The sequence below is a fragment of the Drosophila virilis genome, chromosome 2, assembly GCF_030788295.1.
Source record: "Drosophila virilis strain 15010-1051.87 chromosome 2, Dvir_AGI_RSII-ME, whole genome shotgun sequence".
NCBI lineage: Eukaryota > Metazoa > Arthropoda > Insecta > Diptera > Drosophilidae > Drosophila > Drosophila virilis.
This window is the reverse complement of record NC_091544.1, coordinates 11,061,019-11,080,232: the sequence shown is the minus strand read 5'-3', so window position 1 is coordinate 11,080,232 and position 19,214 is coordinate 11,061,019. Positions and strand designations below refer to the sequence as shown.

General features: G+C 41.2%; 3 protein-coding genes across 6 annotated transcripts; 1 reads left to right on the top strand and 2 right to left on the bottom strand.

Moving 5' to 3' along the window:
- The first annotated feature begins 39 nt into the window (after positions 1-39).
- Pi3K92E (phosphatidylinositol 3-kinase 92E) lies at positions 40-6,534 on the top strand. Its single transcript, XM_015172112.3, has 8 exons — positions 40-310; positions 1,131-3,148; positions 3,217-3,423; positions 3,482-4,069; positions 4,134-4,440; positions 4,507-4,677; positions 4,747-4,866; positions 4,921-6,534. The coding sequence occupies exons 2-8, from the start codon at positions 1,440-1,442 to the stop codon at positions 5,047-5,049; spliced, it is 3,231 nt and encodes a 1,076-aa protein (XP_015027598.1). The 5' UTR covers positions 40-310; positions 1,131-1,439; the 3' UTR covers positions 5,050-6,534.
- Positions 6,535-8,272: 1,738 nt separating this feature from the next.
- H (transcriptional corepressor hairless) lies at positions 8,273-15,386 on the bottom strand. Of its 2 annotated transcripts, none has more exons than XM_002054133.4 (6): positions 15,193-15,386; positions 13,098-14,065; positions 12,746-12,919; positions 11,838-12,682; positions 9,996-11,733; positions 8,273-9,934 (listed from the first exon to the last, which is right to left on the bottom strand). In XM_002054133.4, exons 2-6 carry the CDS (start codon positions 13,807-13,809, stop codon positions 9,906-9,908), a joined length of 3,498 nt encoding a protein of 1,165 aa, XP_002054169.3. In that variant the 5' UTR covers positions 13,810-14,065; positions 15,193-15,386; the 3' UTR covers positions 8,273-9,905. The 2 variants fall into 2 exon arrangements, with proteins under 2 accessions (XP_002054169.3, XP_032294804.1); XM_032438913.2 differs by lacking the exon at positions 15,193-15,386 and adding an exon at positions 14,687-14,829.
- A 177-nt stretch (positions 15,387-15,563) lies between these two features.
- Positions 15,564-19,001, bottom strand: LOC6629988 (polycomb group protein Asx). 3 transcript variants are annotated; one of them, XM_015171498.3, is made up of 6 exons: positions 18,771-19,001; positions 18,298-18,638; positions 17,130-18,236; positions 16,850-17,070; positions 16,551-16,792; positions 15,564-16,497 (listed from the first exon to the last, which is right to left on the bottom strand). In XM_015171498.3, exons 1-5 carry the CDS (start codon positions 18,780-18,782, stop codon positions 16,599-16,601), a joined length of 1,875 nt encoding a protein of 624 aa, XP_015026984.1. In that variant the 5' UTR covers positions 18,783-19,001; the 3' UTR covers positions 15,564-16,497; positions 16,551-16,598. The 3 variants fall into 3 exon arrangements, with proteins under 3 accessions (XP_015026984.1, XP_015026983.1, XP_002054170.1); XM_015171497.3 differs by having other exon boundaries at positions 15,564-16,476; XM_002054134.4 differs by having other exon boundaries at positions 15,564-16,792.
- Between the last annotated feature and the right edge of the window lie 213 nt (positions 19,002-19,214).

The following is a 19,214-nucleotide window of genomic DNA, read 5'->3' as shown; positions in this document are numbered from 1 at the left end:
GATTGTACAGCTCTGAATCGTTGAGAAATATCGCACCTATACAGCACTGGATTTATTTCAACAAGTAAACAAGGAGAAAAGAGGCCATCAAAATAAAAAGAAGAATAAAAAGTTTAAAAAATACAATATTAACGGTTTAATTGCGTTTTTTGTGCTGCAGTAATATTTGGTGTTTGCCCGCGCGCGGGCAACATTGGACGGGTCACAACTAGCAGGCTTGCGCAGCTCACACCCAAAAAACATATACTATATATGTACATATTTATATGCGTGCATGTGTGTGTCATGCGTGTGTGCGAAGACAGACTCGGTAATAAAAACAACAATAAAAACAAATGGAAAAGTTTGAAATGTATTAGAAATTAATCAGCTGTAAAGTTTAATTGCGTTTTGTTGTGTTCTATGCAATAATAATTTCAAAGTTTCGCGACTTACAGATGAGACTTCGACGTCAAAGGCCGTGCCGCGTAACTTAATGGACTCTTTGCCCTTACCCGTGTGCAGTACAACTGCTTTGTGCTGCAACTGGGGACAATGATGCTGTAGTGCGCAAATGTTGGCCATACAAATTTAGCCATAAAGTGCATTCGGTTGTTAATATAAACTATGTTCGAGATTATAAAAAAAGGGGTACTTTAACTACTAATGAATTGTAACTTTGGCCAGCGCATAGAGTATGCCAACTTCGCCATACAATTTTCAAATTTATTTTTTGACTTGTTCGCCATTGCCATTGTCGCCGCCGCAACCCCTCCCCGCTGTGCATATTTGTAGCTATAATGTATGAATCATACTAAATATAAAGTCAATCTTTTTGGAGCTTTAATCCATACGGCGAGCTAAAATGTCAAAATTTACGAGTTCAGTCAATGAAATCTTCTCATCTATTGTTTATTCTAATGATTATTTCAATTTATTAATCTAAGCCCATTATCTTTAAAAAAAAAATATATAATTTTTTTTCCGAATGTTAGAATAGATGCTAATTTAAACATTTCAAAGTTTTTCAAGTGCGATATATGTGCATATATATTCTAAATCACTGCCATCTTATCAAAGTGGGCGGCTAATATCCATCTGTTTGCTTTTGCAATAACTCGGCGCCACCTTTTGATTTATTTCCCATACAGAGAACGCGATGGCTGCGACGTTAATTTGAATGGAAAGAGCTGCAAAGTAACAAAAACAACAGCAATATGCACTTAATATGTGCACCAACGACAACAAGAATTAAAGGAATATTTGCTGATAACAAGGAAAAACAAAATCGATACTGCACTCGAAACAATTGAAAGACAAGCGAAAGATCAAGAGAGTTCGACAAAAGGCGCCAGAGAAAGAGAGAGAGAGAGAGAGGAGAGAGCGAGAGTAGCTACTTTAATTATAAGTACATATGTACATATATTTAAAATATAGTTAAAATATATCCAAAATAAGCTATGGCCGATATGACATTTTCAAAGGACAAATACATGTGCAGCAGATTCGCGATTGATCTCTGGAAGTACGATCCGCCAGACGTTGTCCATCTAACATGCCTGATGCCCAACGGGCTGATGCTCTATTTGGTCGCCAAATCAACGGCCACCATACGCGAGGTTAAAGTGGAAATGGTGACACAGGCGAAATGTGGCCCATTGGGCTATTTGATTAAGGATGCATGCGATTATCTGGTATATGGCATCTCGCACTACACCATCGAGCCATATACGGACGAGACGAAGCGTCTGTTTGAGGTGCAGCCCTACTTTGGACTGTTGAGTCTGGGTGAACGCACGGATACGACAACCTTTTCCAGCGACTATGAGCTGACCAAAATGGTAACTGATATCATTGGCAAGTCGTTCGATCATCAGAACACTCAGGGCACACCGGAGGTGGATCACTTTCGTACAAAAGTGGCATTAATCTGCGATAACATTAAAATAGAGCGATCGAAATATTCGTGGCAACAGCGTTTACTTTACGAGCATCCACTGCGACTGGCAAACTCGACAACCATGCCGGAACTTATACGACAGAGACATCCAAGCTCAGCATTTCTTATTGCCGTCAAGAACGAGAATGATCAGAGCACGTTCACGTTGTCTGTGGTGGAGAACGATACTCCGCTCTCATTGATCGACAGCACACTGCAGAAGATGAATCGTTCACAGATGAAGATGAACGATCGTGCCGCCGACTATATACTCAAGGTGAGCGGCCGGGATGAGTATCTGTTTGGTGATCATCCGCTGATACAGTTCCTGTACATACAAGAGGCGCTCTCCGATGCGGCGGTGCCGAATGTGGTTCTGCAGTCGGTGCTGCGTCTCGAGTCCTACATCAATCACTACAGTGAGCAAAGTCTGGGCCTGAAGAGCCCACCAAAGCCGGATCGGCAAACCACAGCGACACTGCACAAGCCCATTACAATGTTGTGGGATTTGGAGGAGGTTAACTTTACATTAACACTACACGGCGTCACCAATGTTAACTTTGATCGTGCACGCGCTTTTAAAGTGGGTGTCCATGTTGGGCTCTATCACGGCAAGCGCAAGCTGTGTGCCCAGCGCAGCGTTGATGCATCCAGTTGTGGCAGTTCGCAAGACTTTCAATTTGATGATAATGTGATGGAATTCGATATACAAATGCGTAACCTGCCACGCATGACGCGTCTGTGTATCGTGGTGTTTGAGGTAACCAAAATGTCGCGCTCGAAAAAATCTTCTAATAACAGCAGCACGCTCAAGGATGTCTTTTACAATAATAATCCATTGGCTTGGGTCAATACCACGCTCTTTGACTACAAGAACCAATTGCGCAAGGGACGGCAAACGCTATACACCTGGACATATGCCGACGACATACAATCGGATGATGTCTTTTATCCTCTGGGCACTGTTGAGTCGAATCCGCGCAAAGACGGTTGCGCCATGGTGCATCTGACATTCCACCAGGGCGCCAACGACAGCAGCAATGAAGATGTCTGCTACCCAAGCGAGGAAGAGGTGCTACAATATGCAGAAGATCGTGCCAACCGCGATAAGCAACAGCCAATCGCAGACCCTGAGAAAACACTCCTTGGTGTCCTGCTAGCCAATTATTCGGGCAAAGATAAAATCTACGAAATGGTCGATCAAGACCGGAATACCATATGGGAGCGCAAGTGAGTTAACTAAGGTTGCGTAATCTTCAATCGACTTACCATATACTAATCATAATTTATGTTTTCAGAAACGATATTTTGCGCGAATTTCCAGAAGATCTGCCCGTGCTGTTGCACTGCGTCTACTGGAAAGACCGTGATGATGTGGCCGACATTTGGTATCTGCTCAAGCAGTGGCCGCTTATCTCCATCGAACGCTCGCTGGAGCTGTTAGATTATGCCTTTCCCGATCCAGCAGTACGCGGATTTGCTATCAAGTGTCTGCATAATCTCAAGTAAGTCGCCATTGAGTCCGTACAAATTGATCTCTAATTTCTGTATATTTATTCGCAGGGATGAGGATCTGCTGTTGTACCTACTGCAGCTGGTGCAGGCAATTAGGCACGAGTCGTATTTGGAGAACGATCTGGTAATATTTTTGCTGGAGCGAGCCTTGCGCAATCAGCGCATAGGACACTACTTTTTCTGGCATCTGCGATCCGAAATGCAAACACCCTGTATGCAGACTCGCTTTGGCCTGCTTCTAGAAGCTTATCTTAAAGGTTGCAAACAGCATGTGAAACCACTGCGAAAACAGCTCGAAGTACTGGAAAAGCTCAAGCAGGGCTCCGTGATAGCTAAGAAGGGCAGCAAGGAGAAAGTGCGCAACGTACTTCAGAAGTTCCTGCGCAACGAGCACAATAACGGCGTCTTCCAAAATATCCAAAACCCCTTAAATCCGAGCTTCAGATGCAGTCGCGTGACGCCCGATAAATGCAAGGTGATGGACAGCAAAATGCGACCACTCTGGGTGGTTTTCGAAAACGTCGATCAGACGGCCAACGATGTGTACATCATATTTAAAAACGGCGATGATCTTCGCCAGGACATGCTTACATTGCAAATGCTCCGCGTCATGGATCAGTTGTGGAAGCGTGAAGGGTGCGTTTTAGATTGAAGGTAGCTAAGGGATTTATTAATAACTCAAATATATCTGTTTTGATAGATTGGATTTGCGCATGAACATCTACAACTGTATCAGCATGGAGCAACGTTTGGGCATGATTGAAGTGGTGCGTCATTCGGAGACAATTGCGAATATACAAAAGGAAAAGGGCATGTTTTCGGCAACATCGCCATTTAAGAAGGGCTCGCTCTACAGCTGGCTTAAGGAGCACAACAAGGCGCCCGAGAAACTTAACAAAGCCATTAACGAGTTTACGCTCAGCTGTGCTGGATACTGCGTTGCGACATACGTGCTGGGCGTAGCCGATCGTCATTCTGACAATATCATGGTTAAGCGCAACGGACAGGTAAGCAAATTGGATCACATTTTGTATGTAAAAGTAATCATGCTATACATATTACCCTTTCAAAAGCTCTTCCATATTGACTTTGGCCACATTTTGGGCCACTTTAAGGAGAAGTTTGGTGTGCGTCGCGAACGTGTGCCCTTTGTGCTTACACATGACTTTGTCTACGTCATTAACAAAGGCTGTATCGATCGCGAGGCAAAAGAGTTCTGTTATTTTCAGACTTTGTGCGAGCGTGTAAGTTGAAACATCGTTCAAGTTCTGGTTAACAACACCTAAGAAACCACTTCCGTATTTATACTTTAGGCATTTTTAATATTACGCAAACACGGCTGCCTTATACTATCGCTGTTCTCAATGATGATATCAACGGGACTGCCGGAACTGTCCTCCGAAAAGGACTTAAACTATTTACGTGAGACTTTGGTAAGCCATGCACTTTAAATATATCACGCACGCATCTAACATGTATTTGAACAGGTGCTGGATTACACGGAGGAAAATGCGCGCAAACATTTCCAAGCGAAATTCAGTGAAGCTCTGGCCAATTCGTGGAAGACTTCACTCAATTGGGCCTCGCACAATTTCTCTAAAAACAACAAACAGTAAACTGCAAAATGCAGTCGCAAACGACTATAATTTTTTATTGCGAGATAAAAACAAATGCACACAGACAGACACACTCCCTCACAATCCGCAGCTCCTGTTACTTTTCGGTCTACATTTCTATGTTTCCGTTTCCGGATGAGGCGTAGTACAATTTTTTATATAATACATAATACCGAGTTCAAAACTATGTGTTCACTATATAAGGCCAATACACCCACACACACACAAACACACACACACACCCATACACCTACACTAATTTAGAAAGGTTATCAGCCCATACGCTTCTGTCGCTCCATAAGTGCTCCAATAATTTTTTCTTTTCTGTAATGTTTTGTTTTCAACTTGTAAGAGTGTTTCCAAATTATTTCGTTCTTTTGTTGCTTTTGATTTACCACACCTATACAAATTATGATGAATGTATCCTATTATTATATATATTTAATCTAAGCGTCTAACTTTTTTGCATTGGTTAAGTTGTACGCTTATTATAATTATTAAGGTTACTATGTACTCTATTGTTTTTTTCTTTCTAATTTTGTTGCAATAACAAGCAACAACAAAAACACCTTTTGTGTTTTATGGTTTTTTGAAATATGATAATCTCGGGGTGTTTTTTGAAAGCGTGGATCTGACAGCAAATTATACATCATATCCAGATTATAGCAAACACTACAAATGTTGTGTATTATTGATTAATTGGCAAAACGCAAAATTGTGCTTGTATTGTAAGCATTGCATGAGGATTATTATAGGTCTGATCCGTCTTGTGACTTAAAATAAAAAGGGACATGATTTTGATGTGACCCTAGAAGAAGACTTCATTCTATCGGAATCCACTTGCTTTTAATTACAAATGCAGCCAGAAAGATGTAGCGCTTACTTCACCCAATTCAGATAGAACCCTGACCAATTTATCTTAAAACAAAATCCGCAGCTACTGTAACTTTTTGTCCACATTTCTGTGTTTCCGTTTCCAGAAAAGTTGTAGTACAATTTTTTATAAAAACCATTTAACTGAGTTAGAAACTATGTGTTCACTATTTTAGGCCAATTTACACACACAAATACCCAATATATTAATATATATAAACTGTCTATATGCTTGTGTTGTTCCACACTGCTCCTATTCATTTTTCCTTTTTTTGTCAAATTGTAACAAGTGTTTTCAAGTTTTTCTTTTTGTTCTTCAATTGGCTTTGATTTCATACAAATGCCCCCATACACAAAAACCACTGACATATACAAATTATTCTGAATGTATCCTATTATTATATGTATTAAATTTAAGTTTGTAACTTTTTGTAAATTATAAGTTATTATACTATACTCCAATTATTCTCTTTTGATGCAATCGCAAGAAACAATTTTTTTTTGTCTAATGGTTTTTGTAATCTTATGCTTATCTTATAATGCATTTTATATATATGAATGAATGATGAAAGCAATTCAAAGGAACTAAATACATATATACATGAAAAACAATTGCATCAAATATATTAATTACGCCGGGTAATTCATAAATGTATGCATGCATACACGACATATATACATATGTAAAGGTGATGTAACCGAAACATACAACAAAAATAAATAAAATGTGCTTCTTCAATAGACTGTATGCAACACCAAAATCGATTGTGTTTTCTTAAAGTAGAGTTAATTTTACACAACTCAAATACAATTATTTGCAAAGAAACTTTTACACATTATAAAATCAAAGACAATATAAATACCTCGTAGGACATTGATAAGATAAACGAGATCAATACCTCGTCGCTCGGTCCCCCAATTGCAAGTTGAACATGGATGGGATGTGTGCATACACAAAAGTATGTTTGTTCATGGGTTTATTCACTGGATTCAATGTCGCTCCTGAAAAAAATGATTTTAGTAGTTTACTTGCGTCGACCATGATCTCTCCCAAAATTATATTTACATTTATTTGAATCGCGATTTTCAAGTAATGGTGCAGTATGTTTCGGCTGATAGCTTTTACATCATCCTCATATAAATTTAATGTTTATATCTTATATATTCTTCATGTGGGAAGATCATGTCTTTTTTGCTGCAAGGTGGGTACTAAATACCTTTATACCCTATAAGCTTTTTATAAAAAGTAAATAAGTGATATGAGAGTTAAGGTTAAACTAATTGTGGCTGTTTACAAAATTCCAAGTAAAAGCTGAATATTATAGGCGCATAATGATTTCCGGTCAATTTGAAATATCAATTTTAGAAAGGCCAATTCTTGGCCTCCAAGTTGACCTCCAACCCAGGCGCCAAAACCTCCTCATTTAAATACAAGTAAATAAGGTATTTTGATATATCTTAATTTAAATTATATCCCATATAATAATATAATCCATAGTTCAACTTAAAATAATTATTTAACTACCAGCACAAAAAGTTATCAGTTCTTTTCTGACCCAAGCTCAGTACACAATTTATGAAAATATAATCTCGATATAGGTCAGCCGGATAACACTTTATGAAAATCGTATGTGCTGCATGTGCTTCGAAAATTAGGTACCTCTAAAAGCAACATCTTGGCATTTGTATTATCTTTGGTAATATTCTATGGATCTAGGAAAATACAAGTTTTTTTTAAAAGGAAATTTTAAACTTACCACTTGTGGAAAGAAATTGCAAATATTCTCATTCATGAAATATTAAGGTTAATCAAGGAATAACTAGAAATAACGCTAGCGTAATTGCAATTAATTTTTAAGTTTTTATAAATCATTTAGTATAAATTTTATTTGACATCAATAATTCAGTTTCAGTTTTATGCATGTATATAAAATATATTATTTGTTCTAAAACTAGTTTTGTTTCCGATTTACTTTACACTCATCTCATGACCATATAGACGACGCAGTATTCAATATGTGTTTACTATACTATATAACCCTATCGCGCGTATTTCAGTTAGGTTCGCGGTTCTAGTATTTAAAACCTCGCCAAACAGCGTCTTGAATGCACACAGTACATTTAAAAATCGACGTTGCCAGCGATCTACATATAAACAAATGGATGAAATATATTCAAAACAACGCTACAATTTCATCAAACAAATACGTTGTACACAGTACCAATATTATGATTTTAAAACAAAATATTATAGACCCTAGGTGGATCAGTTCAAGAATTTTTCATTTTATGTTGATCTACATTTTTACGTAACGCTAACTATGAATAACATGTCAGCGTTCATTGGGAATTATTTAGGTTACGGAATCGTTTAGATTTTATTATTGTGTATACATCAATATATCAAGTTAATATCCACTAAAAAAATAGTTGTATATTAAAAATATGGGTTATTTGTTTACTCATTTGTTGCTGTTGCTCTTACATTGTTGTCGGTGTAAAAATACTGTATTTACAAATATTACAACTATTTTTACTTATAGCATAACATATAAATAGTCATTTGTATTATATAAATAATTTAGAAAATATGAGAAATATTTTTTGTCTTTTTTACTTTTAGGAATATATATTCTTTTCATTTATTTGTATTAGTTTCAGTTGTACGAAATATAGGTCTGTGTTTCTTGTAAATATTTTCTGTATATGTAGACGTAGCATTCTTTTTGTACATTTTTGCAATTCTTGTGTTGGCGATATTGACCATTTTATATTAAGTACAGCCATACAGGAAAATTCTCTGTGCTTTCAATTGAAAGGAATAAGATCAATTCAAACGAGCTTTAATCTTGAACTTTTCAATTAAATATAATATATTTGAAATATCTATATATTTTATAGTATTTTCATTATTAAATGAAAACATAGCAAAATATAATCAAAAATATTTTGCTATATATTCATTTACAATTTTAAGAAATAGGAGATTACTAATATGATAAATTACAAGATTAGATAAAAAAATATAAGTATGGCCAGGACTTAATACAAAATCGAGTGTCAATTGTTTGCAATTTGCATCTGTATTTTGGACCTCATTTGTATGGTATACCGTTAAGCATGCAGTTTAGAATAACATGCATGTTAACAGTTTTGTATATGTGTGAATATTTCAATTTGTAAGTTTTTTCGTGGTACTTTACTCTCCGTTTTTAATCCCTAGATATATTTTCATGTTCAAAGGCACACGCATTCTTTAAAAATCTGATTTGCTTTTTTTAAGTTTTTCTTATTTTCAAAGTGTTTTGTTACATACACACATGCATATAAAAGTAAGATGCAGTCGTATATGTTAAATTTTTTACCGTTTTTTATTTTCTCTCTAAAAATTTTAAGGTTCAGTCTGTTTCAAGGAAATGTTTTGATAAGAAATCTTATGCCCGAGCTTTCAATGAGCAGTTGAAACAAATGTATTATTTTTTTTTTGTTGCAACTGGACATTGATATAACGGCCTTTAAATATTTTTTTGAGATTCTTTAAGACGTGCATCCTATGGGAATTTAAAAAAATATATATATATTATATAAATTTACTCTTAAGTTTGGTTATTGAATATGACGGCCAAATAATTTAGTTGTTTATTTATACTCCTAACTGATTGCATAAATAGTTTTCGAACGATTTTGAAAACATTCTAAAATTTATTTCGATGAGCTCGCAGTTTCCTATTTTTTGTTGTTGTTGTTTGAATTGTCTCTCGGCCTTAGAATAAACCCTAGCTAACTTAATGCAAAACAATTGAGTTACAACTAATAAATAGCAGCTAACTTATGTAATAATTTTATGTGTGTAGTGTGGTTTGAATGTCGTCTTAAGCGCTACTAGTGCAATAATGTACTTAACTCGAGGGGTTGCCCACAGACACTGAAGCAGCTGGGATGGAAGGGGCCATGGGGAATGCTGGAGTGGGGGCTCGTATGTCTCAGTGTTTTGACAGATTCAGTGGTAAGTCTGAAATAAAAGAATATTAATTTGTATATCAAAGCTTTGTAAATCTCTCAATGGGGCTCACCTGAACTTAGTTCATTCCTTAGACTACTATTTTGAAACATTGCGGATTGTACTGAGTCGGGGCCGCTGCTGACACCGCCACCGTGCGCAGCACCTGCAGCCGTTACGGACGCACTAGAGCTGACCGATGAGCTGGAGACGGTGGTGCGATGACTGGACGCTGCAGACATTTGGTCAGTACAAATATCAGTCAGTTTTGGCGTGTGCGTTCTGTGCTCGGCCAAATGTGTAGGCGGCGTATTATGATGTGCTATCGCCGCTGGATGCGTTGGATGTCCCAGATGCGGATTCGATGTTGGCTGCCCAAAAGCAGAGGCTGCTGCAGCCGCTGCGGCGGCAACAGCAGCCGCATTTACATTATTGTAGCCAAAAGGATGATACGGCGATTGTGGCGATAATCGCGCTCCGACCGCGGTACTCGTCTGTGGGTGCGAATGTGGATGTGGTGGCGGTGGTGGCAGCAGTGGCGATGCACCCGCCTGATAATGCTGCACCCACAGCGGATTATGCCGCAGCGCGGCAAGCGTCGATATGTACGGATGGTAGAGCGAGGGCGAGACTACCGATGGAATGTATGCAGCTGCAGCAGCCGCAGCAGCTGCGGCCACTGCTGCACTGCTTGTTGTAGGTGTTGCATTGGTTGCTATTCCATGCGGACTAGCCGTGCCGCTTCCATTCAGCTGCGTCGGCGGATACATGTAATAGTGCAAGGGCGAACCAGCAGCTGCAGCTGCAGCAGCGCTAGGCGAGCCACGCTGCAGTTGAAGATGCCGCCGTTCCGGCGACGATGTGCTGCGCTCGCCTGGCGAGGGGCAACTGTTCGCCGTGCTGCTGCTGTTGCTATTGCTGGCCGTTGGTGAGGCGAATTCGCGTCGTATCGATGCAGTCTTCTTGGGCACAGTGCGGTGCGGCGTATTGGCAGTGGCGGCAGGCTCACGTGGCGAAGCGCTTGATGAGCGCGGTGGCGATAGCAGGTCACGTGTGCCGCCGCCGCCGCCGCCTGCCTGTGGAATGTGCGGCGAAACAGCAGCGCCTACATAAGGCGCATAGAAGGAATGATGCTGTAGATGCTGTGCATGCGCCTGTGCCAACTTATAGCTGTCTGGGGGTGTGCGTCGTCCATAGTCGATAGGCAGCGGCGATCCCGCAGCGGCATAAGGCGGCGAACGTTGCTTCTTGCTAACCGCATGTGACGGTGATTTGCCTCCGTTGCTGCTGCCCATTTCCGGTGACTTGGGTGAGTTGAGCAGCGCGCGTGGATAGCTTGCGGAGCTGGCGTACAATGAATGATGATGCGGATGATGCACATTGCTGATTATTGTGGCCGGCTGATCGTGGCTCTTCTTCGAGGAGGAGCTGCTACCGCTGCCGCCCAGCAGCGAATGTATGCTATAGGAGCTATTCAGTCGGGTTGGTTGCGTTGGGGCAGCCACTGCTGCTACTGCCGTTGTTGTAGTTGTGGCCGTAGTCAGCGCTTTGGCCTGTGGCGGTGCCAGATTCATGGGCATCGACTTACTGGCTACAGCGCCGGTTGTTGAACTGCCTTTGGCGCGGCTACGCTTACCACCGGCACCGCCGCTACTGCCTCCACCTACCCCACTGCCATTGTTCACGCAACCATTGTTATCCTCCAGCGATACCTTCTCGAATTCACGCAATATTCGCTTGCGCGGAGACACATGCTGATGATGATATTCGACTAGACGGCTGGCAGCCGCTGCCGACGATGGCGGCGAGACCTGAAAATCAAAAGATATAGTATGAGCCGGGAAAAGCTAAGGAATATTCATAAACTAGAGCAATTTCTAATTCGTATAGAATCAACTGTGAACTGGTCACGTACCTTGTGCGCCAAGGAGTGACTTAGACTACCGATGGCTCCGCCACCGCTGCTGTTGCTGCTGCTTCGCTCTGCTGTTGACGCCATTACTGATGCTGTTGCCGCCGTCGCTGGTGTCTTTGACAATTGCTCGAGGCGCGCAGGCACGCCATCAATTAGTTTCTGTATGATGCTATTGAGCTTAGCTCTGGGTTTCTGCTTTTTAAGTCTTATGTCTGTCGTCTTCATCGTTGATGTTGATGTTGTTGCTGCTGCTGATGTCCTTGTGTCAATCTCGCTGCCTGCCTCACACTTTGTGTGGGCCTTGAGATCGCCATTCAGTTCACTCGCAGTGCCGTTTACCAAGCTATCGCTCGTTGGGGCCGTCCCGTCGTCCACTGTCACCGACATAGCATCCTCATCTTCGCTTGTGTTCATTTTCTCCATGGTTGCCCCCGCTTTAACTGCATCATTATTCGATTCATTACTAGCATTGGAACACGCCTTTGATTCCGACTCTGTTTTGTCCTCATTCAGTTCCTCTTTGATTGCTACTGCTTTAATCTCATCCGACTGTTTTTCCGCCGCTTTTGCATCAGCTTCTATAGCCTTTAGCGTCTCATCGCCATTTTCGTGCGTGGAAACACGCTCAAAAATCGAATGATGATCCTCGCTAGCGAGCGTTGGCTCGTACGGACGACGTCGCTTACGCATCGCAGCCTGTCGCGCACTTTGGCTAAGCACATTGTACCTGGGACGCTGGTAATAGAGCGACTGTTCTTTGGAGATGCCACGACGCGGTCGCGTCTGCTTCCAGGGTTGGTCACGCTGCCAAGGCGATGACTGTATGGAGCTATTGTCATCCGAAACTGCAATTATAAAATTTGTTAAGATCGAACTCTTGTATATGTTTATTGCTCTGGCCCACTTACAGCTTAACGATGTGGAATTTTCGTTCTTTGGATACGTTGTTGTCACTGCCGACGTGGGCGTTACCGTAGCCGATGTAGCTGCCGATGGCGTACGAAATGGCTTGCGCGGCACTGATACCCAACCATTCTTATCGCCGTCCTTAGCACGTGCCAATTCCAATATAAATTTACCATCTGCAACATATAGCATTAGTTTTAAATGTTGTTTAAAATAAAGAAAGAGCAGTTTAGATTAAATATAAAAACGTCTATATGGAATGGAAGAACTATTATCAATGTATATATTGATAGAGTGTATTGGTTTTGTGCAGTGTCCGCCTTGACTTGGAAATATGGCGACTTCTTTACTGACCTTTAAAAAACTGCAGTCGTCCTCCATAGCCGGACATGCTATTGTTGCTGTGCGTTGATATCGGATGCCTGCCCATATCAAAGCTACTGCTTCCGTTGCCTGTACCGCCAAATTTGCTGCTCTTTGTGGCGGTGGCACTGGGCCCATTCAGTGCGCTATAGTCCAATACACCGGCCATAACATCGGCGGTTGCTTTTGGAGCTGCAACGCCGGCAGCGGCGGCAAGGAGCGCCGTAGCAGAGGCCGTCGCCATTGTGAGACTTGAGCTGCTACTGTTGCTGCTGCTGTTAGTTTTAGTCGATGATAATGTGGGCGAGGTGCCATTGGATGTTGCTGCTGTTGAGGATGTAGCTAAAGTTGTTGCTGTTGCTGTAGGTGCTGCTGCTGATGTTGGCTTCAGCTCTGGTGCGGCGGGCAGTTGAAATGTGACAGCAGCTGCAGCTGCTGTTAGCAGTGTTGCTGCCGCTGCTGCTGCTGCTGTGTTTGTCCCGTTTATACCATTTTTGAGTAAAAACTTTGCAGCCGCCTCTGCAATTAAGAGCTCGTTGTTGTTGTTGCTGCTGCCGCTTGTACTGTTACCGCTACTACTATTATTATTATTATTGTTGTTGTTGTTGTTGTGGCTGGTGCTAGTGCTGGCGATGCTCGTCGGACTGCTGTTGCTGCTGTGGATATTGCTCTTATTGCCGTTACCGTTGCGCTCATCGGTCATTTTTTCAGCCGTACCAGCAGTAGCTGCAGCATTTTCACGCCGTACATTAGTTATGTTGTGTTGTTGCCGCTAAACTTTACATCAATTTCTATATATACATATATATTTGGCTGTTTCTGTTTCTTCTTGGTTTGATTTTTTCCTATTTGTGTGTTGTTTTTCTTTCAGCATACATGCACACGCACACATACAGCTTCACACATTTGTCGTCACTGTTGATGCACACAACAGTTATATTCACTGCTGTTGAGAAACACTAAAACACAAACAATTAAAAATGTTTTCGAGTATTATATTGTGGCATTTATTGTTGTTTTTACACGCTCGCATTTTGTTTTTATATATCTTGTGCTCCATCTTCTTACTCCACACTTTGTTACACGCACATTCATACACACACAACATACCCTACACATACACACACATGTTATTACACAGACAAACACTTTCCACGTTAACTCAAGACACGAGCAACACTCGCTACTTCACTCGTTCGCCTCTCTCTCTCTCTTGCTCTCTCTCTCTCTCTGAGCGAGTGTCCGGCGCTCACACCCAAGAACGTTGCTGCGTGCTCCACCAACTGCCATTTTGTTTAGTTTTTAATTTAAGCGTACGTTTGAATTTACATGCATGGTTGCTTTATGTGCAACAACAACAGGCGCACTATGGAATGTGTCCTAGGTTATGAACAATTGGAAACTTTTAATTACAATGAACAGATACCGTTGCAATAACAATTACAGTTACATGTAGCACGCAGCCGGCATATAGTTAAAGCACGATTATTAGTAAAAAAAAAAATAAAATAAAATCTACGCATAATCACAAATATGGTTATCAACACGTCCCATTGGACTTCGGACGTATACATACGTACACATATGTACTGCCATATGTTTAAAGATGCTGTGTAACTCACAACGAAATTTGTTGCCTACTCAACGAGCTCACTTCATATCAGTATAACTTGTAAAGCTATAGTTGCACATTTCATTATTGTTCTCTAAGCGCGCACAAAACATTGTTTTTGTTGTTGTAAATTCCTTGCACAGAGCGAGTAGTTCGCGGCCGTTGATTATCCCACAAATTGACGGCGTCGCGTAGCAAAATATGCCAGCTCGGCACCGTATTGGGGGAGCGTCTGCTATCATTTTCATGTTGTTGGAAACTCAACAATTAGTTTTTGGTAAAGACACATTTGCATTTTGGGTTTTAGTTTTATTTGCAGTGCGCAACTTTTTTGTTATTTATTTTCACACACACTAGCAAGTAGCACGCATTTGGTTGGTGGGAGCAGGAGCACAAAGAGCGTAGCACTACACAAAACGAAGCGGAAGAGGAGGAGATAAAATAATAGAAAAAACGTTCTCCAATTACCAATACCTTCGGCAATGTTTTTCACATTTTCACACAAAGCGCGCACACGAAAGTACATAAAATATAAAGCAAAACGTTGTGGTATCTTTGTTAAGCACTTTGCAACTATTTTAAACGAATAAATTACTAAATAAATACGTTAAAACTTAATTTTAAAAAATTATCAACGAAAAACGCAGTGCTCAAGCACAGACGGTAGGGAAGTTGATATCGATTGCATGTATCGATAATTAAATGTGCATACGATATTTCTGATCTCACAAATGCTATAAATATCGATGTTTTTATTAATATCAACAATGCAGATGACGGCGTTGCCAACTAAGTTATAAAAGATTGTGCGCACAATTTAAAACATTCTGATGTACATATTTGGATTAGAATAAAATATTTATCTTTATTTGATTGGACAGGTAAACATTAAGCGATATTATGCAATAATATATATATGTACCGTTTCTTTTAATTGTTTCATTTTAGTTAGGTAATTATTAAGGGCTTGCTTGTGTCTTTATTTCTGGTTAATACTGCTTGATACGAATTCGTTAATTCAATGTGTGTGGGCATGGAATAAAATATAATATAAGCTTATGCGTAAGAATGTATGTAGTCGAATTACAACCCATTTGCTGCTTAAAAATTAATACAACTTCTCGTTGCTTGAAACGTTTGTTTCTATTCACGACATAATCTAGCAAAATATCTTATTTAATTGTATGTGTACGCGTGTATATGCCTAATATGTAATATCCTTTATTATGTAGTATAGGCAGGACGCCTTTATTAATATATTATTGAGTTGATTTAATGCTACGCTCTGTTGATATGAGTGAAAAGTTTTCAATTGCACAAAAGTGATTAAGAATAAATAGGTAAATAGTGAGACACTTTGTAATATTGCACAAAGTAAATTGTAGTTTACACAACAAAGGGCACACAATTATAAATTAATTAAATTTAGGTATGTTTTTGTTTAGTTGCTGATTTAAACATAATTTAAATATCACAGACTTTTTGCCAATTGAATTAATATGCTTTGTCAATTTCGTTTATGCCGAATCAAAAATGAAAACAAAGTAAGTAAGTAAATGAAGAAAATAAACAACTCTTATAGGTATGGATTGGACATTGGAGTGCTGCTTAATCTTAGACGTGTGACACAATCTAAAAGTGATGCACCACTTTTAGCTAGTGACATTGTTTTATGAAAATCAGTCAAATATTAAAATGAAATCAAGTCTTGTGTTGAACATGGCACATAATAGTTGATTGGAAAACCATGAGCCAAGCCTATGAAGATGATAATCTAGTCTATATAAATACTGTATTGATGCTTGGAATCGCGGGGAATATTAAGACATTACCTAATGTATTTTGCTGCGATTCAACTACGTTTTTCGCCTTGGATCCACTTAGTGCAAGTTGTCCACTCTACCGGATTGCAAGCCAAGCGCATTCATGCCCAAGCCTGGAGGCACGCCCACACCTACGCCCGCGCCAACACCAACGCTACCCTCGCTCTCGCTTTTCCAGGACGAAACTGGAATGTGAGGTGCCGGCAAGCAATTACGCAAAGTTTGCACAATTTGAATAGTATCCATGAGAGCTGTGGGCGACGAGTAAGTTGTTTTAGTTGAACAGCTACTTAACCAGATTAACTTACTCTTCTGCAGACTCTCGCTCTGTTTGCCATAGGGCTTGCACATTGAGGGGCGTATGTAAGTCTTCATGCGCGACATGTTACGCATTAGCTCCGAGAAAATGCGCACAATCTTGTCCTGGCTAACAGTCATGTGATCTATGCGATTGGCATCGTGGCTGGCCCAGGCGCCATTGTGCAGTGCCAACAGATCCTTGTTCGATTCAATCGAGTCCAGATTGGATCTAGTCAGAAAGAAAGAACTAGACTTAAGTGAGCGAACGATATAACAATAAAAACTAACCTCAATGATTCCGAAATATTTTTGTGCGGTAGCTGATCCATCGAAGAGTGCGAGGAAGACGATGACGACGAGTGCGGCGACTGCGAAGGCGGCGGTAACGAATGATGTGTATTATGCACCTGCGCGCTAACGCTGGAGCTGACCGTTGCCGAAGAGTTGCTCGTAGCTAGCGGTATTGGTTGCTGTTGATTGGAGGCCACAGCCGCGGCCACAGCTTGCGACTGCATCATGCCTTGAATTTGCAAATTGGCTGCAGCTGCGGCAACTGCCATTGGATCAAAGTGTTTGGGATCCAATTGTGCAAATACACGTTGCTTCTCCAAAGCGCTCAAATTGCTAAGCTTCTCCAGGCTCTGCTGGGCAAGCACACGATTCTGCTGTTGAATCAATGCAGCTGTCAGCTGTTGCTGGTGTTTTGCCTGGGCTTGAGCCTGTGCTTGCTGTTGCTGCTGCTGCTGCTGTTGCTGCTGCTGCTGCTGCTGTTGTTGCTGCTGTTGCTGCTGTTGTTGTTGCTGTTGTTGCTGATGATGTGCTGCAGCAGCGGCTGCACTTATTTGTGACAGCTGCGACTGTATGCTGCTCTGCTGCTGCTTGGTTAAGTGCTGCAACTGTGGCGGCACCTTGGAGCCGCTCGATTTTGACAAATCAATCTCTACTGGAACAGCATTGTTGCTGCCACTGGCGACGCCAGCAGCAGCGCTGGAAGCTGCTGAGCTCACCGCAGCACTGCCTGCTGCTGCGCTTGGTGGTAGATGCGAGAGACGCTGCAAGAAATCAGGAGTATTAACGCCCGGATATTGTTGCTCCATAAACGGCATCGGTGATATGCCCATGTGATTCTTGTAGTAGCGACAAGCAGGACTGGGGCATGACTGCACAACCTCGATGATGAATTCCTTCTCCATACCGAACTGATCCCGTCCAATTGTGTAGGACTCAATGACAGCACGTACTGTGGCATCCACGCTGAGATGCAGACCATGTGGTCCCGACATGTGCTTCAGCATGACCGCGTTAGCAAAGTGCTCAAAGGGCAGCACAATTTTGCCATTGTCGCGCAGTATAAGCCTGCCCTGTGAGTCCAACGTTAGTCGATTGGCCAGTACTCTGCAGGGAGGATGGCAAAATATTTGTATTCGCATAAAAGTAGGTTACTGGCTTTACTTACTGTAAGTAGGCGGCGCTGGGCAGCATCGCATTATCCTTGAGATCGCTGAAGCACTGCAGCAGCTCTGCGCTTGGATTCCAGCCTTTATTCTGCAGATATAGCTGCAGCAGCATGTAGAGCTTCTCGGTCACATAGCCAACGCCGGCGTTCGGCTGTTGTTGCAACATATCGCTGTGTGTTGGTGCGCCCATCGAGCTGGTGATGTTGCTGCTGCTGCTGCCACTGTTGCTGCTAACTGCATTGACCACGTTCCCGCCCACAGGGCCCTTGGATAGTGCCGCCTTCATTGTCTCCGAGAGATCCAATTTGTAGTTTTCTGGATAAAAGTGCTTGACGTGTTCCTGTAATCAGGTTTCAGCAGCCGCACAAACACAAACACATTAAGTCTCAATACACAGACGTATACATGCACGCCAACACCTATACACACCCACCTCACCCACCCAATGCACGCATACACACACCACACTCACCAAATTGTTCATTTTTCGGCTATGTACTGTTGCAAGTGCAGCGGCATCTGCATCTATTTGGACTGGCGCCACCAGAGCATCTTTGAAACACTAACGGTTCTTGCTAGTTGTCCAATTGGATTGAAAATGTGTTTAGATCTTAACAGAAACACAAAAATGAAAATTGTATATGTCTGCCGTCTATTTCTGTTGTCCTTCGGCAAGGAAGTGGGGATTGTTGATACTTATTATATCGATGAATCGCAAGTTAACGATGATTGAATCATGTGAGTGTATCGATATAATGAATAATAATTTGCGATTTATGGGATGCGTCGATATGTTTATGGTTGTGTCATAATATTGCATATTACAGTCAGAGCTGTTATACGAAAAACATGTATCGATAACAAATAGAAACGTTAATTTTTAAATTTAATTCAATTATTAGAATATTTAATAACA

What these genes read in the sequence shown, in the direction of transcription:
- LOC6629988 (XM_002054134.4), bottom strand. An exon ending in CCCAGCGCCGCCTACTTACA is followed by an intron (nt 18,237 to 18,297) that starts GTAAGTAAAGCC and finishes TCCTCCCTGCAG; the next exon opens with AGTACTGGCCAATCGACTAA. An exon ending in GAGCGAGAGTCTGCAGAAGA is followed by an intron (nt 16,793 to 16,849) that starts GTAAGTTAATCT and finishes CGTCGCCCACAG; the next exon opens with CTCTCATGGATACTATTCAA.
- H (XM_002054133.4), bottom strand. Translation starts at nt 13,809, where the DNA reads ATGACCGATGAGCGCAACGGTAACGGCAATAAGAGCAATATCCACAGC. An exon ending in AAATTCCACATCGTTAAGCT is followed by an intron (nt 12,683 to 12,745) that starts GTAAGTGGGCCA and finishes TTATAATTGCAG; the next exon opens with TTTCGGATGACAATAGCTCC. An exon ending in GTCACTCCTTGGCGCACAAG is followed by an intron (nt 11,734 to 11,837) that starts GTACGTGACCAG and finishes TTTGATTTTCAG; the next exon opens with GTCTCGCCGCCATCGTCGGC.
- Pi3K92E (XM_015172112.3), top strand. Translation starts at nt 1,440, where the DNA reads ATGGCCGATATGACATTTTCAAAGGACAAATACATGTGCAGCAGATTC. An exon ending in AATACCATATGGGAGCGCAA is followed by an intron (nt 3,149 to 3,216) that starts GTGAGTTAACTA and finishes TTATGTTTTCAG; the next exon opens with AAACGATATTTTGCGCGAAT. An exon ending in AAGTGTCTGCATAATCTCAA is followed by an intron (nt 3,424 to 3,481) that starts GTAAGTCGCCAT and finishes ATTTATTCGCAG; the next exon opens with GGATGAGGATCTGCTGTTGT.